General features: G+C 36.1%; 1 protein-coding gene across 2 annotated transcripts in view; it reads right to left on the bottom strand.

Annotated features, from left to right (window-relative positions):
• LOC120780937 (equilibrative nucleoside transporter 1-like) overlaps positions 1-23,312 on the bottom strand; it is a 135,931-nt gene that overhangs the window by 9,098 nt on the left and 103,521 nt on the right. For both annotated transcript variants that reach the window (XM_040113167.1, XM_040113166.1), the window contains exon 8: positions 9,521-9,696. In XM_040113167.1, the coding sequence (XP_039969101.1) occupies positions 9,521-9,696 (176 nt within the window). The remainder of the gene's footprint in view (positions 1-9,520; positions 9,697-23,312) is intronic.

The raw sequence follows: 23,312 nt of genomic DNA, 5'->3' as shown, positions 1-23,312 counted from the left end.
GCCGAATGTATATAATATTTCGTGCTGCGCATTTACCGTATTCACGTTTTATTGGAAAATTATTCCAAATGTGACCGTTTTTGCCCAAAATTTGACTATTTTCCCAATTTCCGCAAGTTGGTTATCCAACTCTTGTTCCAAATTTGGCAATGTTAAAGTTTTACGTTTTATTTTTGTCTGCTTATTCCCCTCCAATGCTGTTGCTGTTTTTCTTTTTTCAGACCAGACAACTTCTAGTTCTTTTTCTAGCTCTGCTTCATCAATTGGATCAGGAAAATAGCTCATATCGGCCAAACTATCGTCGCTATCGAAATCTTCATTTTCCTCTTCTCCATCTCCACTGATATCACTAAAATCTTCATCATGCAGAATAACCTCTATATCGTCATCATCAAATTTTTGTTTTGAAAAACACGGTTTTCCAGCTGCCATTTCGTCAGTGAAAACAAGCCTACATAAAATTTGCACAACAGTTGTATACTTTTATTACGAATAATTATTCCACTTATTACCAACAATGCGTAAATTTTACGTATTCGATTTTTCGCTTTTACCAACAATGCGTAAATTTTACGCATAGACTTGTGCTGCACTTGCTCTCAAACCTTCAAATGACCACATTTGCTGGGTTTTCTCATTCCTGCATATATAAAACTAATTGCTACAAGCACTGCCGGCGCTGGGTACCGTTACGTCATGGCACACTTGTGCAAACACAATTTGAAAATTGTATATGCGTAAAATTTACGCATATTATGGTTCTAGGGTTAAATTGAATTGAATTATAATATGAATATAAAATTATATGGCCTTACTTTATTCGCCTCAACTGTACTTGTGAATTGTTTTACAGTTGTCCTCTTTTGGTTACCGCTACTGTATTTGTTCACTTCTCTGCTACTATACCGCTACCAACGCTTTGCTGATGCCTTCTCTGCTACGAACGCCTTGTTGCTGCCTTCTCTGCTTTACACCGCTACGAATGTCTTGTTACTACCCTCTCTGCTTCTACCGCTACGGACGCCGCATGCGTCTGCGTTCCTGACGCTCGCCTTAATACTCTGTTTCTTTATATTCTTACCCTTTGCTGCTGTGTTGCTTTACTTTATTGCTGCTTTCTGGATCTTACTTGTTGCTGACTTGATGGTCTCGTACAAAAAAATTTATGCTGCTTAAAATTTGCTGCTCATCCGCTACTCTGCTTCTAATCACTGCATTCACCGCTACATTCTAGGTTTTTCTAATAGGCGTCCGTTATACGTCAGTATGTTTCTTAACACCGTTACTTTTGCTTTTATATGTAAATATGTATGTGTATTTTGCAAAATTACAGTTCTTTTCGAACGTTTTATACTTTTGATATAAAGTTAAAATTTACACATTGACGGAAACGTTTTTATTTATCTAATAACTTTACGCGCACTTCACATTTGAAATATAAAAAATGTCAATTTAAAAGTTTTTTTTTTCCCCCGCGGGGCTACCATCTCACTCTGACACCATATTTGTAGGATAGCCCTTCCAAATAAACGTACTTGGTTCAACTTTATAATTAACATACACTTCTATTTAAAATACATAAATGTTAAATGTTCATGTACGAACTGAATATGTGAAGTCCGTCCGTTTGACCGTCCTATATGTGTGATGACAGTTTAACGACTGTCTCTTGTCCTGTTTGTTAAGTTGGTTGTGCCCTATCAGTGCTGCCTATTGTCATAGGTCAGTGTTGCTCTTTGTAAGTGAGGTGAGTATGCGTACGTATTAATAGGTATGTCCACTACGTGTGGTCCTGTCATCGCTTCCCACATACATATATACTTGTTTGTCAATAGTGCACATTTGTGCTGCTATACCATATTGTCTAAAGACAACCGTTTACTTTTGTATGGTAATTACCATTATGACCTAAGTGTCTTTCAACGTGTTAAAAGAAAGGTGACTCTCAAGTTCTGAAAAATTGGGAATATTCCAATATTTTGTGATTGAAAATATATATGCTTTTTGGATAACAAAATGCCGCATTAAGAGGTGTGTAGGTAAAACAATAAATATTACATAACTTTTAATTGACTCAAAACTTCATTTTGCTTAAGAAGAAAAAAATGCATTGCTTCATTAAATATGCTGTGACACAAAATTTGGGTTTTTTATGGTTTTAAATTGTTAGGAATATTTTTTTTAACACTTTCATATCAAGTCACTTCATTTAAACTACATATGTGACCTGGTCTACGAAAAGGGAGCTAACGTGCGAAAACTAGTTTTCTGGGAAAAACTGTTAAAAATAATCGTCAGTTTCTCGTTATCTCATTAATTGTTCTCCTTTTTTTGACACCTAAGCCCCCTTCCCGTAGACCAAGTCACATATATTGATTTACATTCTTTTATTTTAAAACTGCATGATATATGTAAGGGGCGGGAAATAAAAAAATGGAAATTAGATACACGAAAACATAACATTTTAATAAAAATTAGCTTTAAATATGTTTGGATGGTTATATGAGTTCTAACTGGACAACTTCCCATCGGGATTCATGCAGTAAGACTGAACATCTTACCGGGTGCCAGTTGCATTAGCTGTTGGGATAAAATGATATAGAAGTATATCAACACTTCCATTTTAAATGCCCCGCTTTAGCGGTCTAATTGCGTGTGCAGCGTAGGCACGACAAATATTGTGCGGACGGTGCGGTGCCTTAAATGCGGGTAGATCATAAATGCAAACATATGTTTGCAAATATAGATGTCCACTATTTTCGACGTTGCCGCATCGCACGCATTTATTAACAATCAAACTAATTTGATTTTGCCCTTTATAAAGGGAAGTGCTTTGAGGTATAAAAGCCATTACACGAACTAATAAAAGTTAAAAAACATTGCATATTTATATTTTAGTATCTGAAAAGTACTTGAAAAAATTTAATTTCTGCTTCACGTGGTCTGAAAATTCTTTAAGTTGCTGATCGTATTTCTTAATTTTGTATTTTCATTAAAATTATTGTGCAAAGCGTTTCCATTTTCTTTATCAATTGTGACGTTTTGTAAAATAAAAATTGGGAGTGCCACTGTTTTTTCTTAAAGATACACTGATTCCAAGAGAAACAGATGGAAATTTGTCGACGGTGTTGGAAGATTCAACTACTGCAACTCAAGCAGATAATGAAGTTTCAAAAGTTGAAGTAAACTATGCCGCACCAACTTCCTTTAAAAAACAATATTCCCCCAAGCCTTCGTCTGTACGTCCGAGTAGAAAAAGGATTCGTGAAGATGTAAATTACGCGCGAGATAGGTTTATATATATTGAAACCAAAAAACTAGCTTTGCTTTTTTTTAGATCAACAAAAATGCAAACATGTTACATATTCGCTAAGACCAAAAACGTGTCAGACAGTTAAAATAAGCAATGTTCTAGTACCCCAAGCGAATGAAGTAACTTATCTAAGGATTCACCTGGATTGAAGGCTCACATGGCGAAAACATATAGCGACTAAAATAACTTGCATGAAGTTTAGAGCAGCAAATTTAAATTGGCTTTTAAACAAAAATTCTAAACTTAGCCTAGACAACCAAGTCCTGTTATACAATACAATCATAAAACCGATTTGGATGTATGGTATTCAACTGTGGGTACGACCTGTGGAACCAACATTGATATAATACAAAGGTTCCAATCTAAAATGCTTAAAACAATCAAGGGTGTACCATGGTAAATGCGTAATGAAAATATTCATAAAGATTTTGATATTCCTATGGCAAAGATGGAGATAGGTGACAGCAGAATGAGAAATATTTCTAAACTTCGCGAACATCCAAATCCATTTGTTGTATAAAATCCGCTGGAAATATAAAACAATACATTCTATAAAGTAGCTTTTAAATACTTAACAATTGTTGCTACATCAGTTCCATCCGAACGTTTATTTTTGAAAGCTAGTCAGACAGTGAGCAAACAAAGCTAATAGTAAAATTTTTTAAAAGATTCAATAAAATTTAATTTTTGCAAAGCGTAGGAAACGGATATTAGGGAATGTAAAAAATGTTTTTATTAACTTCAACTGCTGTATACCATAATTTTTAAATTATTTAATAAAAAGTGTTTATCTTAAAATTTATTTAGTAAAGTTTTCTTTGATGATCAAAACTTACATAAGTATGTGTCCTAAACTTTTGGTAAAGTGATACTTTCCATGCGTTGATTTTTATTCGATCCATCATATTGACTAAAACATCGGTGTTTTGAATGGACAAACAAGCTAATCAGGATAGATATGGCGTTATAAACATATACACTCAGTCCTTTTTTTACGCGACCTCTTTTTACGCTATTTCACTTTAACGCGGTTATTTTTGCAGCGCAAATTCCTTTTTTTTACGCGAATTTCTCACTTTAATGCGATTGCTTTTTTTCGTTTTTTCCTTGGTCTTAAACTTGCAGCAGAACGTGCACGAATTTTTCAAAAAGAATTGAGTGTATGCATGTTAAGATATAAAGAACTACATCGGAATTTATTGGGTCTAAAAAGAAGCATTCAAACAAAATTAACTGAGTTTATGGTGCAAACTCAGTCGGAGACGCTAAGTCAATCAGAACATCATTCCATAGTTCTTACTATTGATTCTGATACAAATTCTAGTGATATCAGTGCGGGCCATCAAAATAAGCGGCTAAAAATAATTTAAACTACGGATAATGACAGTGATTAAACAGCATTCAACGGTTTTTTTCAATAAATCTACCTATTTTCTACTTTCTTCTCTTTTATATATGGTTTTTGTTTTGTATTTTTTATTTTGTTATGAATGAATAAATCATAAGTCTGAAATTTGAAACTTATTGTATTGCTTTTGAATATTTTTTTGCGCGTATATTTTGTTATACGCGATATTTTTTATATTCGGATCCAATTCGTCAGTTAATATTGGAAAACTAACCATTTTTACGTGATTTTTTTTTTGCGCGATTAGTGGCACCGAAAATCGCGTAAAAAAAGGACTGAGTGTAAATAGTCAGGATGACGAGGCGATTTGAATTTTGGTAGACTGACTTTTGAGCAAAAAATGAGATATTTTAGAATTTTCATATGTATGTTCCCTGAAATCCGGATGAGATTGATATTGCATACACGTGGAATCGCACAATTGCTACACCCCCAAATCAATAACAAAAATATAAAATGCTCAAACTAAGAACTTCAAGCTTAGATATAAAACTGTAATTTAGTGCACGTCATAACAATGGTGAGGAGCTTTTAGGATTTATATATCGGGTGATTTTTTAAGAGCTTGATAACTTTTTTTAAAAAAAAAACGCATAAAATTTGCAAAATCTCATCGGTTCTTTATTTGAAACGTTAGATTGGTTCATGACATTTACTTTTTGAAGATAATTTCATTTAAATGTTGACCGCGGCTGCGTCTTAGGTGGTCCATTCGGAAAGTCCAATTTTGGGCAACTTTTTCGAGCATTTCGGCCGGAATAGCCCGAATTTCTTCGGAAATGTGTCTTCCAAAGCTGGAATAGTTGCTGGCTTATTTCTGTAGACTTTAGACTTGACGTAGCCCCACAAAAAATAGTCTAAAGGCGTTAAATCGCATGATCTTGGTGGCCAACTGCCCATGCATCCCGAAAAATGCACTGTTTGGTGTGGTTTGTACGCTGGTGGAATCATTGGACCGTATTTTTCAAAGATGCTGTTGGACGCAACGTTACGGTGAATGGCGATCGCTATCGTTCGATGCTAACAAACTTTTTGTTGCCAAAAATGGAAGAACTGAACTTGGTTGACATGTGGTTTCAACAAGATGGCGCTACATGCCACACAGCTCCCGATTCTATGGCCATTTTGAGGGAAAACTTCGGAGAACAATTCATCTCAAGAAATGGACCCGTAAGTTGGCCACCAAGATCATGCGATTTAACGCCTTTAGACTATTTTTTGTGGGGCTACGTCAAGTCTAAAGTCTACAGAAATAAGCCAGCAACTATTCCAGCTTTGGAAGACAACATTTCCGAAGAAATTCGGGCTATTCCGGCCGAAATGCTCGAAAAAGTTGCCCAAAATTGGACTTTCCGAATGGACCACCTAAGACGCAGCCGCGGTCAACATTTAAATGAAATTATCTTCAAAAAGTAAATGTCATGAACCAATCTAACGTTTCAAATAAAGAACCGATGAGATTTTGCAAATTTTATGCGTTTTTTTTTTAAAAAAAGTTATCAAGCTCTTAAAAAATCACCCGATACATATCTCACAAGCCTCTAAGCTATATCAACAAAAAATACATAGCTATATACATAGGTATATGAGGGTAATGTCGAAAGCTAGCTAAAATTACGATAATTCACTAAATATGTAAATGCGTCGGAAACATTAAATTACATACATATCTCTGGATTTACCCGGCGAATTTCCACCAAATTCGGTACATGACACCATCCTGACATTCCCATGTAACGGAGTGAAAATGAACGCAATAGCGTCATAACCACACTTACCTCCCATATATTAAATTTTAAATACCATCTGGTTCTGTCACTTTCCAATATACAAATTAAGCACAAATAAATATATCGGAATAAAACTTTGCACAAATAGTGTCTTTTAGGTATGTCGAGTCTAACCACCAAACGACCCAAAATTGGTTGTATGCCCTAATATAAAAAATGTGGCGAGTTGAATCAATAGTTCTCTTAGTCCCCATATACCCAATATTAACCATTTGCGCGCGTATACAGACAGGCGGACAGATAGACATGGCTAAAGCACGCTGATCTCGATATTCTGATCATTTATTTATACACTCGTGGCCACGCAAAGCTTACCACTCAAAATGTCCAAGTGATGTACATATTTGAAAACGCTTTATATCGGAACTTTTTGCGGTATATAAGTTTTTTTTTTATTAAGTTAATGGCATGTTATTTATCTAAAATATTAAAAATAAAACAAATTCAGCTATAGACACATTCTTTAGAAAGTTATTGAGCTTTACAAAAAGTGCACGAAAGTAAGAGACTGACAACCGATGAAAAAATTATATTTTTTATTTTTTTTAAATTAATCTCATTTACACAATAATTTTTTTAATTGAAAGTTTAGTCGCGTTATTACTTGAAAAACAATAAAATTGGCGGCTTTTGTATAAGCGCAGAAAAGCTAGTTTGTGTTTTAGTCATTAAATGTAATAAATTAAAAACTATACTTATGATTAGATAATATAATTTAATTTACTTATGCTTACTAAAAACTAAAAAAAAAAATGAAAAAATTCCGAACGAAGAATAAAGTCCGAAAAAAATTTAGGAAAGTATAGTGGTAAGTCTTGCGTGTTCACGAGTGTATATGTACATTTTTTTTAAAGGGTTCCCCATGTTTTTATCGGGATGTTATAAACTTCGGGGCCAGCTTAATATACCCTATTCATTCTATACAAAGGTAAAAAAGGAGAACGAATTAAATTCACCAAATACTCATACAAAGCCAAAAAATTAAAGAAAACTCACGAATCTCTCTCCGATATGCTTTCTGTATACATTTTATAATAAAATAATCCAAAAGAAAAAAACCCTAAGCTAACGATGTGTATATATGAATACTACTTCTGAGTTAAGCGACAGAAATCATTTTTTCTAGTTAAAAGTAAAAAACACTGTTGAAAAATTAAACATGATAACGCGTTACAGCACTCTTAAATACTGTTTCCATAAAAGCCGTTATCTGAATTGATCCGAATTTTATTCGGCCAAGAAGAGTCCTTTCGGTGATCTAAATGTGTTTTGATCGGTAAGTAACAAATTGATTATGTCATCCTCGGGGCAACATTTAGCAGGGTTGCTGTACATATCCAAATCCGTTAGCTGAAACCCGTGCCCGGTGCAGTTTTTTTAATCCGTTTGCCTCCATGCAGTTAATTTTTGCTCAAAAAACTACTAATCAAAAAATATAATAATTTTGACTGAACATCATGTAAACATACATTTTCCATGTAAATATTATCCCAATTAGTTGCCACCGAGGTCATCATGAAATTGGTACTGAAACCTTGAGGGCAGCCGGAACTGAAGCAGAGCAAGGAACCCTGAGTCGACTCAAACGAAAACCATTCACCATGCGAGTAGAAAATCTGGACATGCTGGATCTGTTTCAAAATCAACGCAACAGTAGATTTTGGGAGTCCTTAAGAGGCATTCACATAGCGGTACTTTCTCTCACAGCTTACAGAGGCAATGGAATCTACCTGCCAGTGGAAAAATCCATGTCTGAGAGTCAGGGTAAAAAACGATGGTGACGATCGGCTCCTCAAGGAGATAATTTTAGAAGAAACTCCACCTATCAGTGACACCGTAACCAGTAACTTTTATTCTAAAAACCTATACCCTGCAACTTCTCAGCACTACAGGCGTCCTCTCTACACACGCACTTCTGGTACTAACATAGGGGTCGTTGAGTGCTTTTACAACCTAGCTGACCTCACTGAATAACTCTCGAAATGTCAAATGTAACAATGAAGTTCATTCTGGAACTTCATATATAGTATAATGTTTAAATAAACTGCGAAATAAACCACATTATAAAAACATACAATTACTATTATAGAAACTGCTAAGAGGTAGAAGAAAAGGAGACTATTAAGCATATTTTATGCGTACGCTAAGCTATGTACAGGAAAAGAATCGCAATTACTTATCTACCTACCTACGAAGGACATCAGTGAGAACATCACACCTTCTCTGCTACTTAGAAGCTAAAGCATTCACCCCACGAATTCTACAAGGCAATTGTTAGCCAGAAATTACCAGGATGTTAGGTCCGAACCCTTGTACCTACCGGGTATAAACTTGTACTCATTTGTGCTCCCCAATGTATGTATTTGCTATAAAGGCAACAGAAAGTTGTTTGAAAAACGTAATCCTAGGAATATTAGACCTAAGGGAAGTATTTATTCAAAGGATCCCTTCTGAATTCCATTTAGATAACTTAATTACTATTTCGACGATATTTAATACTTAAAGTCCGCCATAATCACTGTAGATAATTTGCTTTCAACAATTTTCAAATATCATTTTCGTTTTATATTAAATTTGTGGAAAATATCTACCACAGATGGATGGATGCCAGTTTTGAAATCTTCTTCTCTAGGATAACACCAGAGCGTTTCCATGCCATTAGTCGAATAATGATCAACTTCCATTTTTGAAAGTAAAGATACATATTAAAATGGTACACAGGGTCCGGGGAAGACTTTAGTGAATTTGTTGGAGATAAAAACCTACAAAACATTGTTGCAGATTAATCCCCCTCGTTCGGGCGTGGTAGGAGTTGTTCTCGAACCAAACAAATAATTTAGCTATATAAAGTAAACTTGGTGAGAACCGCAAAAGCAAAAAAATGTTGTACGCACAAAAATTAGCATATATCAATTCAATGACGTGAACTGATCTTATTTACATATAATATTTATTTGTCGCAAACTTGAGAAGTCGTGGCATTTTGCCATTCTTTAATTTTAATCTTACCTTAAATATCCTGAACTCCATGACATTAAACTAGCAATAAACCAGTATATCCATTCGTTTTTTATTAAGACCGGTAGTGTTCTAGTTACATTAAGAGGCTGGTAGTTGCAATATAGAAATATCGGTATGAAAACAATTCGTAACGTAACAGGTATTGCCAAAAATTTAGGACCAGGCTAAAAAATAAATAAGAATTTGTTATTGATTTATAGACCGATTTATTCAATTTCTTGATTTAAAATCGTATATTCCATATGATCACAAAGTGAAAAATCAAATCAAACATTAAATTTTTTTGTAAAATGTCTATATGAATATACCCAAATTTTCTTTTAGACCATAGTTTTATTTCATGACATATTATAATTGGTTAACCTTCGTAATAACTATTCATGACGTTCATAGGGTCGTTTTTTCAATAGGCGTTAAGCGCTTAACTAGAACCGTTTAAAATTTATTTTCTCAATATATGATTAGCAATTATCTGTCAGTTAAATTTTTTCAACTTTAGGGAAGGCTGTTTTTGTTAATTTGTAAACAAAACAAGAAATTACAGACGGCGTTCAGAAAGCGACATTTTTGTACGCATATTTGCATTCCTGTATGCATATTACATTACATATTAAAAAATTGGTAATGTAAATATTCCTTTATAAAGCATCGAGCTGTGAGAAAAAACACAACAGGGGTGTTTAAAATGTATACTCGATACATTGCGGTAAATTAAATAAAAATGTCCGTTTTATTTTGTATACATTTCGATCTTCAACAAGTTTATTTAAGTTTAAGGATTTTATTATGCATATAAACTCATTAAAATTATATCGATGGGCGAGGCGGCGATACTCGAATTCCGGGAACGGTTTGTCACTGCTTGCGATTGAGTGAGCACGGATCGTGGTTGAATTTTGTGATTTGGAAGAGATTAGCGAGAGGTATCGACGCGGCGGAGTGTATATAAAGTTGATGGTCGAACTGTATGTGCGAATTGCTGGAACGAATGTTGCTCACGCGGCGTAATGTATGAGCGAATGTTGATGTGTTGATGGATGAACTACCGGTGACGAATTGTGTCTGCTTTCCCGTTGCCCATCCTTTTTGTTGAGTGGGTTGGCGTATAGATGTGTTGAGTTGTGCTGTAGTGTCTTCAGCTGTGGTGAATTGCACTGTAGCATTAGGATGCGCCAATTTTAACGGGTAGAGGGGGTGGATGCTTAACTCATTTAAACATCCATTACTCGTATTGTATTATACCAAAAAAGTTGTTTGCTTTTAATAATTTTATTGGCTGTTTATATTTATTATTTATCGGTTTGGCATACCGGTGGCTTATTACACGCCTTTTTGGTATTATCGGCAATTGTTTTGATTTTATTTATTCTCGGCTTATGAAAGATAGTAACTCCACGCCTGGTCAGATATGGCCAGAATGGGTACTCCTTAGCCCTGGTATTAGGACTGTGACAATAAAGGGATCTTGCGAGAGTGTGGCCGGTAATTGCGAACGGTTTAATTTAGAATTATAATTTTTTAAGTGACCTCTGCTTTTGTTAGTTTTTTTATTTATTCCATTTGAGAATTTAGGAAACTATTTATTAAACAATATTTTATGAGAAGTGTCGTTTTTCTATCCCTTTGAGACAATTTTGTTATACTATATTGTGTTTAAGTGCGTATGCATTAATTTGGCAAGTAGTAGCGCGCCATATAGCTTCAGATTTTTGAATCAGAATTTCGTATCATTTTTGGTGAAAGCCATCCTGCGGGGGCGAAAAGTTACATATTTTTGTGTTTTTGCTGCCAATTCTCGTGGAGTGTTGGAAAATAGTGGCTTGAGTGGTAGTCGTACGACGTACCGGCCATTACTTGATCCAGTAGTTGTGGCTTTAGAGAAGTGTCCACAATACTGATATTTTATAGTTTTGTTTGCTAATGGAAGTTTCTTTAACTTTTGCGATTTACTTAATTGATTGCGAATTAAGGCTTTTGTTCTCAACCTGAGTTGGTCTGGTGGTAACTGGTTCTATAACTAGTCCATTTTGTACTTCGCTGTGCAGCGTTTGAACTTTTAGTGCCTTTGAGCAACATGGTGTTTCTTGGCAATTTCTCGAATTTTGGTTTTCGGGATTTGCTTTTGCAATTATACCCGGGGTTTTTTATGTATAAGCGCTTCTTTGGGGTGGGATGGTATATGTGCTGTAATGAAGCATTGAGTTGTGTCTTTTGTGACAATAGAAGCAATTATATTTGCTTTTGCAATTTTTAAGATTGTGTGTATGGGACAAGCATTTTGTACAGAGTCTTTTTGATCTGACAAAGTTGTTCCTTTCGTTAATATTTAATTTTATAAACTTATCGCAAGTTTTAAGCTTATGCCCCTTTTGCATAGTTCGCATGACGTGTGTTTTTTCTGTTCGGATATGAACGAGTGCGTTTTGCGAAAGCTTTTGTTTAAATTTTTGTTGCTTCTAGCTTGGGGTCTATTGAAGCTTCTATTTTGGTCGTGTTTAATGATCTTAGTCTTGATTATTTTTATACTCTCGCAACAATGTTGCTAAGGAGAGTATTATAGTTTTGTTCACATAACGGTTGTTTGTGAGTCCTAAAACTAAAAGAGTCAGATATAGGGTTATATATACCTAAGTGATCAGGGTGACGAGTAGAGTCGAAATCCGGATGTCTGTCTGTCCGTCCGTCCGTCCGTCCGTGCAAGCTGTAACTTGAGTAAAAATTGAGATATCATGATGAAACATGGTACACGTATTCCTTGGCTCCATAAGAAAGTTAAGTTCGAAGATGGGCAAAATCGGCCCACTGCCACGCCCACAAAATGGCGGAAACCGAAAACCTATAAAGTGTCATAACTAAGCCATAAATAAAGATATTAAAGTGAAATTTGGCACAAAGGATCGCATTAGGGAGGGGCATATTCGGCATAATGCTTTTGGAAAAGTGGGCGTGGCCCCGCCCCCTACTAAGTTTTTTGTACATATCTCATAAACTACTATAGCTATGTCAACCAAACTCTACAGAGTCGTTTTCTTCAGGCATTTCTATATACAGTTCAAAAATGGAAGAAATCGGATAATAACCACGCCCACCTCCCATACAAAGGTTATGTTGAAAATCACTAAAAGTCCGTTAACCGACTAACAAAAAACGTCAGAAACACTAAATTTTACGGAAGAAATGGCAGAAGAAAGCTGCAAACAGGCTTTTTTTAAAAATTGAAAATGGGCGTGGCCTTAAAACCATATCTCAGGAACTACTAGACCGATTTCAATGAAATTCGGTATAAAATATTTTCTTAACACCCTGATGACACGTACGAAATATGGGTGAAATCGGTTCACAACCACGCCTTCTTCCAATATAACGCTATTTCGAATTCTATCTGATGCCTTCTCTGTATAATATATGTATACATTAGGAACCAATGATGATAGCGGAATAAAACTTTACAAAAATACGGTATTTGAAAAATATATAAATGACGTATAATGAAATCTCGATTATCACTTTATCATGCGAGAGTATAAAATGTTCGGTGACACCCGAACTTAGCCCTTCCTTACTTGTTTCTTCTAACCTTTCCGCAATTTCATTTTGGGTGGTGAGAAAATCTTTCATTTGTTGCCACGTTGGGCACTTTTTTCGTGATGAGAGCGATTGCTCCCATAGAAGTAACGACTTTTCTGGTAATGCGGCGGTGCAAATATTTACCAGAATTGGGTCCCAGCTGTCTGTGGGAATATTTAGTGTCTATAGAATCGACAAACAATTTGAAACAGTGGATTCTAGTTTGATGAATTCTACACTTGTTCCTTTCTTAATTTTTGGCAAGTTCATTAGTGTCGTTACTTGCTTATCGTCGTCGTCTTCATATCTAGCTTTTAGAGCTTTCCAAGCCGAATTGAAATTGTCGTCATTTAATGCGAACTGTTTGACTATTTCGCCTGCTTGACCTTTAGTTTTGTATCTGAGGTGATACAATTTTTGCGCATGTGATAATTGAGGATGGTTTATGTACACGACCGTGAACATGTCCAGGAAGGACGGCCATTCTTCATAACCTCCGTAAAAGGTTTCTGTGTCACATGCGGGCACCTCGAGTTGGATGCCTGAACTTGTCTCTTGACATTGTTGCATTTGTTAATTGATCGGAGATCATAGCTTTCGTTTCTTCATATTGGTGTAAGCAGTTTTCGTAAATATCGTAAGCTGATGATTTAAAATCTTGTGGTAGATCTGAATTGTCAGAATCTACTATGGCGTCATGAGCCGCTTGGAGGCGAGTCCAAAAATTTTTAAGATTTTGACTTTTTATTTCTCATAACGATTCCGAGTTTTCGTGAATCGGTGAAGAGGCAAATCTAGTGCAGTATCTTGTTAATTTGTCACTTTGTGAAATAAATTTTACAACCTGTTTTGAGCGCGTAGCTCCTGCAGGTGTATTTTGATTTGTGTTATTATGAACCATTTCTATTTATTTGCAAAATAATAATATTTATTTATTTTATTTTAGTTTTAAGTTTGCAAGTAATCAGTACTTTTAATTTATAAACATTTTTTACGTCCGTATGCTAGTATTTGGGTACACCCTAATACTTGGACTTGTATGTATGTATGTATGTGCTTATTAAGGTACTTATGTTTTGTGCAATTGAGACCTCGTTAGAGAGATCAATTTGCTTTTTGTACGCAATCCTGCTTGTTTTGGTTTGCCAAATAACAAGAGGTATTGCCGGATAATTGCCAATGTGGACTTTGAATATGTGGAGATTTCGTTTAGTGTCACAGGCAGATCCTTTGCCGTGTTTGTATATAAATTTTATTTATTTATTTATTTATAATAATTCATATAACAAAAAGAGTTTTATTATATAAATACATAAACGCAGCACTGGCTACGAGGCCTTCAGCAGTCTTGTAATTATAACTAGGTGAAAAATTCTAATTGCTAAGGTTTAGTAAAGATGTAAGTTGCTTAAATATATTTTAACAAATCGTTGGTTTTTAAGAATCTATATACAATCATCACGTTTTTTCTGAAGGTTCACTTAGTAGTTTTATGAGATCAATGTTGCCAGAGTTGTGGGCTGTTGGGTGAAGCATCGGACAGAGTGTAAGTAAGTGTTTGATAGTAGCGGTGTCATCGCAAAGGGGGCAAATGGATGGGCTTTTACCCGATAGTAAGTGGGCGTGTGTTATGATAGTGTGTCCAATCCTTAATCGAGTATATGTCTTCATTGCGCTAGTTGGAACTGTTGACGAGTAGATTATACGATTTCTGGCTGGGTTTATGACCGCGTAGTGAAGTTTAAATGTTTTCCATTCGCTTGCGTTTTTTTGATGCCTTTTGTGCTTAATAAGGTTAAGAATGTCTTGCTTGGATGAGACGTAGTATGTTAAGGCAGGAGTCCTGGCTACATTTTTCGCAGCGAGGTCTGCAAAGTGGTTGCCTGTAATACCAGCATGGCCAGGGATCCACATTACTTGGATTTTCTGAGGGGCACCAATGACCGCGTCTCTGATAACTTCTATTATGGGATTGCGATTGGAAGGAGACGTTATTGCAGACATACACGATTTGCTGTCTGTACAGATGAGGAACTTTCCTTTAGTCTTTTTTGCGTAATTAACTGCATGAAGGGTAGCATATCCTTCAGCGGTAAATACAGAGGTCGTTGAGGGAAGAAGCCAATTGCAAATAATTTCTCCTGTGGCAGTGACAACTGCTAACGAAGTGGAATCGATGGACTTGGAGCCATCCGTAAACAATAACTTCCAGCCATTATTTGTGTAATTAGATTCCAGTTCAGCAAAGGTTTGTTGAAAGACTTCGTTTGGTGTGTTTTGCTTGGACAAAAACATAAGCTTATTCTGTAGTATTTTATCATTGATTAGACAGGGAGGATGTCGAGTGGTGAATTTGCGTGTTGCGTTACGTAAAATATTATTTTCTGCAGCGAAACTTAAGCATCTCGAAATGGCCGATTGTATTCTTGGAATTTTTCTTTTTTTCGTGGCATGCGTGATAGTTGTATTTAGTAATAGGTTGGTGTTCTCAGCCGTTTACGCAAGAATTTGAAGCGAAGAATCTATAATTTTATTTTGAATAGTTGGTAAACCAGATTCAGCCATTATCGTTTTTATTGGCGAGGTTGGAAAGGCCCGGAGACTTCGCCGTATTGCGCAATGGTAAGGTGCATTTAAAAGGTTGATACTGCTTTTGGAGCAATTGCCATAGATGGGGAGCCCATAATCTATTTTTGAAGTTAGCAAAGCTCTGACAACATTGACTAGTGTGTTCGGATGAATAAATGAATGCTTAGACGAGAGATATTTAACAATATTTAATCGTGACATTAACGAGTTTCTGACATATTTACAGAGAGCATTAAAGTTATAATTTGAGTCAAAAATTAATCCTAGTATTTTCAGCTGTGTTTTACATTCGATGTTAGTTTGGTTGTGGGTTAGTGAAATACCGTTGCAATTTTGCTTCCTACATACATGAAGGATATGTGTTTTGTCTAAGGAAAGTGAAGCACCAGACTCCAGTGACCAAGTCTCAATTCTGGCGAGTATATTAGTAAATAAGGATTGAGCTAAATTAACGTCAGAGACTTTTGTGTAGATTAGGACATCGTCGGCATAGATCTGGTGCTCAACTCCTATGTAATTTTTTGTCATCCTACTAATATCATCGAAAGCAATGATAAAAAAAGGAGGGCTGAAAGAGGTGAGCCTTGCGGCGTACCATTAGAAAGCGGGAGTTTTGAAGAAAGAAACCATTTACGTTGACTTTGAGTTTTCTGTTTGTGAGAAAGTTAGTAATAAAACGTATCATATTCTGGCCTATTTTCCATTTTCTAAGTTGTCTAATAATAATATGGGCTCCAATTTTGTCGAAAGCTCTGTGAAAGTCCAGAGATAGTACGGACACGTGGTTTTTGCTGGACAAAGCATTAGTAATGAAGTAGTCTAGTTGGATTAAAGCATCCAACGTGCCTTGACCTTTTTGTAGGCGACTTGATTCGGTGATATGAACTTGTTTCGCTGAGCATACCACATCAAGCGGTTAGCCACGATCTTTTCCAAAATTTTGCCCATACATGGAAGGAGGAAATCGGCCTATAGTTAGCAAGTTCATCGGAGGATTTGTGTGGTTTAAGTATTGGTATAACACAGGACGATTTCCAAAATTGGGGGTAGACACCAGTATTGAAAATTTTGTTATAAAGCTTTACCAATCGGAGCTTGAGACTTTTTGGCATATGTCTGATAAATGGATAAGAAATTTTATCTTGCCCCGGTGACTTGCCCTTAACGGTAGATGCAACGAACTCGAATTCAGACAGTGAAATGCTGGTTTCTATTTGTTTAGCAGAAAAAGACAGAGGGGAGACAGAGTAGGAAGTGTCGGACAGTGTGGTGTTTTTAGAGGTTTGAAACTGTGTGCTGAATGAAATATCTGAGCTTGTTTCAGAATAGTGGTTTGAAAATAACTTGGAAATATCGGATGGATTGGTTACCAAACCTGTTGGCCCCTTTACGCATTGAATGGTTAGATTTCTAGGCACTCCAGAAAGTTTTTTTAAAGCGTTCCATATTAACTTAGGACTAGACGAAGGATTTATTTTGCTTGTGAAATCCTGAAAACATTTACGCTTGGCCTGTTTCGCGGAACGACGGAAAAGAGCATTGGCTTTCCTGAAAGATATTAAGTTGACTAGTGATCGAGCGCGTTTGTATTCATACCAAGCTGTCTGTTTTTTTGCCCGCAATTCAGCTATTTCTTTATTCCACCAAGGAACACTCTTTGAACTTGCTGTTGGCTTTGTATGAGGAATGCTAACATTCGCTGCTGAACGGATAATTTTTGTTAACCTCGCACTTTCTTGGTTAGGGTTGTCAGATATTGGGGTATTATTGCCATTTATCTCGCAATGTGTCTGAAACTTCTCCCAATCAGCGTAATCAGTTTTGAATACCTTATTTATTTTGTGGTTTTTAGTTGTTGAACCTAGGTGCAATTTAATACAATGGGGAAGTGATCGCTTCCATGCAGGTGATCGAGTATACTCCATTCGCACTCTGTGGCAAGTGTGTCGGTGCACATTGTAAGATCTACATGGGAAAAAGTGGAGTGAGTGGAAAAGTGTGTCGCGGATCCGTAATTCAAACATATTAAGTTAGAGGAAAGTAAAGCGTCTTCAATGCATTTGCCCCTCTTGTTGGCTATTGGAGAGCCCCATAGTGGACTCCATGCATTAAAATCACCAGCGAAAATTAAAGGAGTAGAAGCTTGGTTGATTAATTGCAGGATGTCTGTACTGGTAAAATGTTCATCTGGTGTAATATCGGTGCAGATAATGGTGATTTTTTTAACTAAGATAATTTCGATCGACATAGCCAGCAAGTTGGATTGAATGGCATTAATTTTGTGTGGAATATCTCTTCTTATGAGAATCGTAATACCTCTTTTACCTGTGCTAATATGTGGAAGATTGTGAAACATGCCAATGTACTGCTTAGGAGTAAAAGCCGACAAGTTGAAAGAGATGTGAGTTTCATTTAAGAGTATAATAGCTGGGGAATGATCTTGTATTAATAATTGAAGCTCATTGTAATTATTAGTGTAGCCGTTTAAATTCCATTGCAATAATGGAATCATAAGATCTATGTAGGAAAAAAAGAAAAAGGGAAACAGAAGAGAGCTAGAATATCAACTCGTATGAGCAGTCAGTTGAAGCTGAGTGTCACCAATTGAGTACTAGTTCAAAAGAGAGTAAAGGCTAAGCGTATTTATTCAGAGTCAATTTCTATTTGTTCAGTATGTTGAGTAGAGTATTGATTATCGTTGGAATTGCTTGTTGCTGAAAAGAGATTTTCGTGATTAGGTGGATTAGACTGCGCGGTAGTGTTGGTAGTAGTGTTGTTGAAGTCAGTATATTTATTAAGCGAGTTGTTTAAGTTAGAAATGAGAGAGGCTGTTGTTGGACTGAAAAGTTTTGGATTTAAGAAAGAGGCTTGTTGGGTACAGTTGTCGCTGATATTTTTAGCTGAATGTGAGACGTTGTTGTAGTCTGAACTGATCGATGCAGGCTTGTTGATGGAAATATGTTTGTTGTTGGCGTTTGATGAGTGATTTTTTCTAGTTAAAGAGTTTATTGATGAGTTGGGAGCAGAGGTGACCTCTGCGTTTTGTTTTGATGTACTAGGCAAGTCATTGTCGGCAATTCTATGAGTATTTTTAGATTTTGTGAAATTGTTAATGGCTGAAATTTTTGTTGGTGTGTTGGATACAGAGGATACCTCTTTTGTAGGTTGAAGCACATGTGCAAAGCTAGCAGTGAGGGAAGGGAGGGAAGAATTTTCTCTATACTTTTTAAGGGCTTCGTGCATACTGCACTTTTCTAGTGTCTTTATTTTTAAAATTTCTTTGGTTTGCATATACTTTGGACACTTATAGTCCGAAGAACGATGCTCGCCAGAACAATTCGCACACATAACTCGGATGCAGTCATTATCGTGTGGAGAAGGGAAATTGCAAAGGTCATCCTCCATGCGATGTTTATTTTGTTTGTAAGGGAATAACTGTTGAATGATATTAGCATAACACCAGTAGGCTTTATAACACCTTCAACTTTGCGAGTGAACTTATAAACCGCGGAAACTTCGTAAGAACTCAGTCCTTCTATTATTTCGCTTTCAGGCACATCGTTTAAAAACGGTGCATAAATGGTGCCTTTGTTACAATTAAGATGTTGATGATAGCTAGCGCTAACAGCACCAATGTTGAAAAGACATTTCGTTTTTATAAACTTTTCTGCTACTTGCTTATTTTTCACTAGCAGTAATAGGCTGCCGTCGCGTAATTCACTAATTTTGTTTATATCTTTGCTCACGGTAAGTAAGGCATTGTAAACACGAAAACAAGAAACCTTCGAAAGGGGTGAAGAATTCTCGTCGGATTTAATCACAATATACTTTGGATCATCACTTTTTATTGGCGGTAAGTCAGGAAAAGCATCTTGCAGTTTTTGATACGATTTTTTACGTTTTGGGTGGGGACCTTGGGCCAGCGCAGCAAACCTGTTGTCCCCGAACTGGAAGCCCGCCGGGGGCATAGTGGAAAAGTTATAATACACTGATATAAGTATTGGATTATATTTCTCACTTAAAACAAGTATTAATGGCGTTACTTAAGTAAGCAGACCGTAGTGCAAAAAAAAAAGAACACCAAAAGAGAGCTATATGAATAGCTATAAACTCAGAGAAAGACGCTAACTCAACCGCTCAGTACGAGGTTTAGTCGGTGACTGATGTTGTATATAAATGTTTTTATATTTTCTTTGAAAAAGTGAGAGAGAGATTAAAAGTTTATATATGTATGTACATATATATGCAGATATAATATATTTATTTTTTCCGCTTTTGTTGTATGCAATCGAGCCTAATGCTTAATGAAGTATAAGGAGGACTGTCGGAAATATGTTAGAATTAAATATTTGATTTTTTTTGATAATTTGGTTTGTTTTAAGAACACAAAGTTATTATTAAATTTTTTTTTTTTGATAAATTTTTGATAAAATTTTATTTTTAGGCATCGACACGCATGTGTGCATAAATTAAATAAATAATGAACATAATACGCTCACTTGGTTTTCCCTTTGTATGTAAAGTGCGCCTGTAATGTATGTATGTTCATATATTTCTCCCGCCAATTTTGTTCCTCCGCTTCTCCCAGTTGGTTGGACCTGTTGTGTTTGTTGTTTTTTTTTTTGTTTAGTTCGCGCCCGAATAGTATTTGTTGTATTTATATACTTTTAGTTTGGGTTTTCGCGCCCGGTTTGTGTGTTGTTTTTTTTTTTGTGTTTGTTGAAATTGTTTGCTCGTTTAATTTTGGAAATGCACTTTTGTTTTTTTGTTACCTCACAGATATATGTACATATATGTTTTTGGTTTGTTTGTTGTGGGTCACTGTTTTTCTTTTTATTTTTTTGTTTTTTTTGTTTGTTGTTCGTTATATATGTATATATGGTTTTGTTCTGTTTTGTTTTTGTTTTCTGTGTCACTGCACTTTCGACCGCCTTTTTGAATCCACGTCGCTTGTCCGCCACCGCTACACAGCGCTCCAGCTCGATCCACCTCCATACTTTTAAAATCCGCAATTGACGTTTATTTTAAGTTGAAATTGTGTTAGATTAAAAGTGCATTTATATTTGTTCAAAAAAAAGGGAAAACCCACAAATCCAGGGAGAATTTCGATTGTGAGAACACCTACAAATCGAGTGTTACAATTATAATATATTGTTAAGACGCAAGTGTGAATCCCGAGTTTTTTATTTAAAGGAAAGAAAGCGATCAAGTGGTAAGTGAAGTGGGCAGTGAACCCAACAAGGGGGATTCTCTTGCTCTTGCAAGATTGCACGATGACACAAAATGCAAAAATCCTATACCGAAATATGTAAGACCAAGAGAGCACCCATTGCAGAATCTAGCAGTATATGAACGGCTGATTCGGTCAATTTATTGAGAATGACTATTGTGAATTGGCGCACATTCTGTATTCATTCTTAACAAAAAAAATTTAACAAATCTTTTGTCGTTTTGTCAATTAAAGTTATCAGTTAAGCAATACAAAATACCAAACAAGTATTAAGAAAACGACTCTTACAGTTCAATAACCAGCTATGACAGTACTGAACTTCAATTTTAAATAAAATTACTGCTCTTATATTTATGATTTTTGTATGACAGTAGTGCGCAATAAAAATTCCTTGTGAGATATTTTGTTCTAGATCAAAAAAGAGCTTATTGATATTTTATAAATTTTAGTAGTTCAGAATAGTCAGTACTAAGTATTGTCATCAAGAAAGTGTAAAAACAGTCTGGATTTTTTTTGTTAAGTGTAAGTTTCATATAGTATACATATGAATAGCGCAACCAACTTTAAAAATGATGAGTTTCTTATTCAAATCAACCACACAATAGGAAATCGATATATTTTTAATATGACGCGATTTCCTTTTCTATTGCAAAAATCTATAACAAATTATATTATTTCCAACAATCATCTTCAACTTGGTGAGGACCGCAAAAGCAAAAACTACGGTCTTAATAACTTAGTCAGCACTTAAGTCGCATTTACTAGGCTAGCACATATTATCGAAAAACATATGTAATAATTATAATAAATATGTTATTATGATATCTAAGCAAAAACTTATTGTATTGTAAACTCGAATTAGTATAATTAATAAATCGTAAAATCAGTCGGATTCTCCTATCAAAACCTACTGGTATTTTCTCTTCGATTAAATTGGGCTTGAAAAATAAAATGACGCAGTCCTTTTAAAGAGTTAATATAATAAATAAGGATCCATTGAAACGAAGCCTGTTCGAAAAGAAAATAATTCGCGAAAATCAATATTACCGCTAATTTTTGTATAACCTGCGAGCCTGTAGCCAACTTAGCGGAACAGAGAGAAAATAATGGCGGTAAACTTGTGTAACGTGGCTTTTACCACCTTACAATAATTTACGTCAACTTCGCTCCACAGTACATCATGTACCCTCACCATATCACCATACGTACTAAACTTCACCGCATTGACTACGCACACAACTTACCTCACTACGATGATGAAAGCTGCTAGAGCTTTCCACCATACGTACTAACGCACCATACGCATACAACTTACCTCGCTACGGTGACGAAAGCTGCGCGATGCTGCTATAAAAGCAAGCACTTTACAACAAATGCGATCCATCTATAAATTAGTGCGTAAAGTGTGTATTTAATCATAAGAGACACAGTCTTACAGCAGACAGCAACGTAAACGGTCACAGGTAGCGCAAAGCTTAGCAAGGCCGTATGCCTGCTTAGCTATAAACAATCTATTTAAAACAGTGCAGTGAACATCACAGTGCAGTGAATATTACAGTGCAGTGTTTAGTGTTTAGTGCAGTGCACAGTAAAAAATTAGTGATAATTGACACTAAAACAAAAAACCATAGTGAAAGGGAATAACATCGCGAGTTGTGACAACTCAGCGATAAATTTCCCATACCCTGCGTCTCTTAGCGAGGTCGAGCTTGCCGCCCTCGTTAAGGACCTCCGCGAGTATCCGCTCAGAGTAGAGCATATACTCAACAATTATAACTCCACCATCACCACCAACTCCAATCCCAACGACAACTCCAACAACAACGAAAATCCCAACGAAAATCCCAACGACGCTACCACCTCTCCCTCTCCCGAAAACGCTCAAATGAGCATCGATCCGCCCGATGACACCGTATTCATCGAAGTTCGCCGCCGGAAAAAACCCAAGCGGGAAAATCCCAAACGGGAAGAACCCAAACGCGAAATCCCAAAGCGGCGCCGCACCACATCCCCCCTGAAACCGTCGTAATTGACGATTTCCTTTCTTCATCCTCCTCCGATGAAAGTGAGGATCTAACCCCCCCTAAGGAGAAAAACCCTCCTCCCATTCGAATCCTCAAGAAGGAATCGTGGGAGAAGGTGAGCTCCGGTCTGCGCAAAGCAGACATAAAAATCAGATCGGCTAAAGTGGTATCTGAAGCCATCATCGTCTACGCCGAAACCGTTGACGGATTTCGGGATCTCACTTCTGCCCTGGAAAGGCACGAAATCCCATATACCAAAAATCAGCTCCATCAAGACAAGGACCTGATTGTCGTGATCAGAGGCGTCGTCGAATGCCTCGATGACGAAACCATCCTCAATGAATTGAGGATGAAAAATGCTGCGGTGAAG

Source organism: Bactrocera tryoni, unplaced genomic scaffold, assembly GCF_016617805.1.
Source record: "Bactrocera tryoni isolate S06 unplaced genomic scaffold, CSIRO_BtryS06_freeze2 scaffold_25, whole genome shotgun sequence".
NCBI lineage: Eukaryota > Metazoa > Arthropoda > Insecta > Diptera > Tephritidae > Bactrocera > Bactrocera tryoni.
This window is presented reverse-complemented; position numbering and strand designations above follow the sequence as displayed.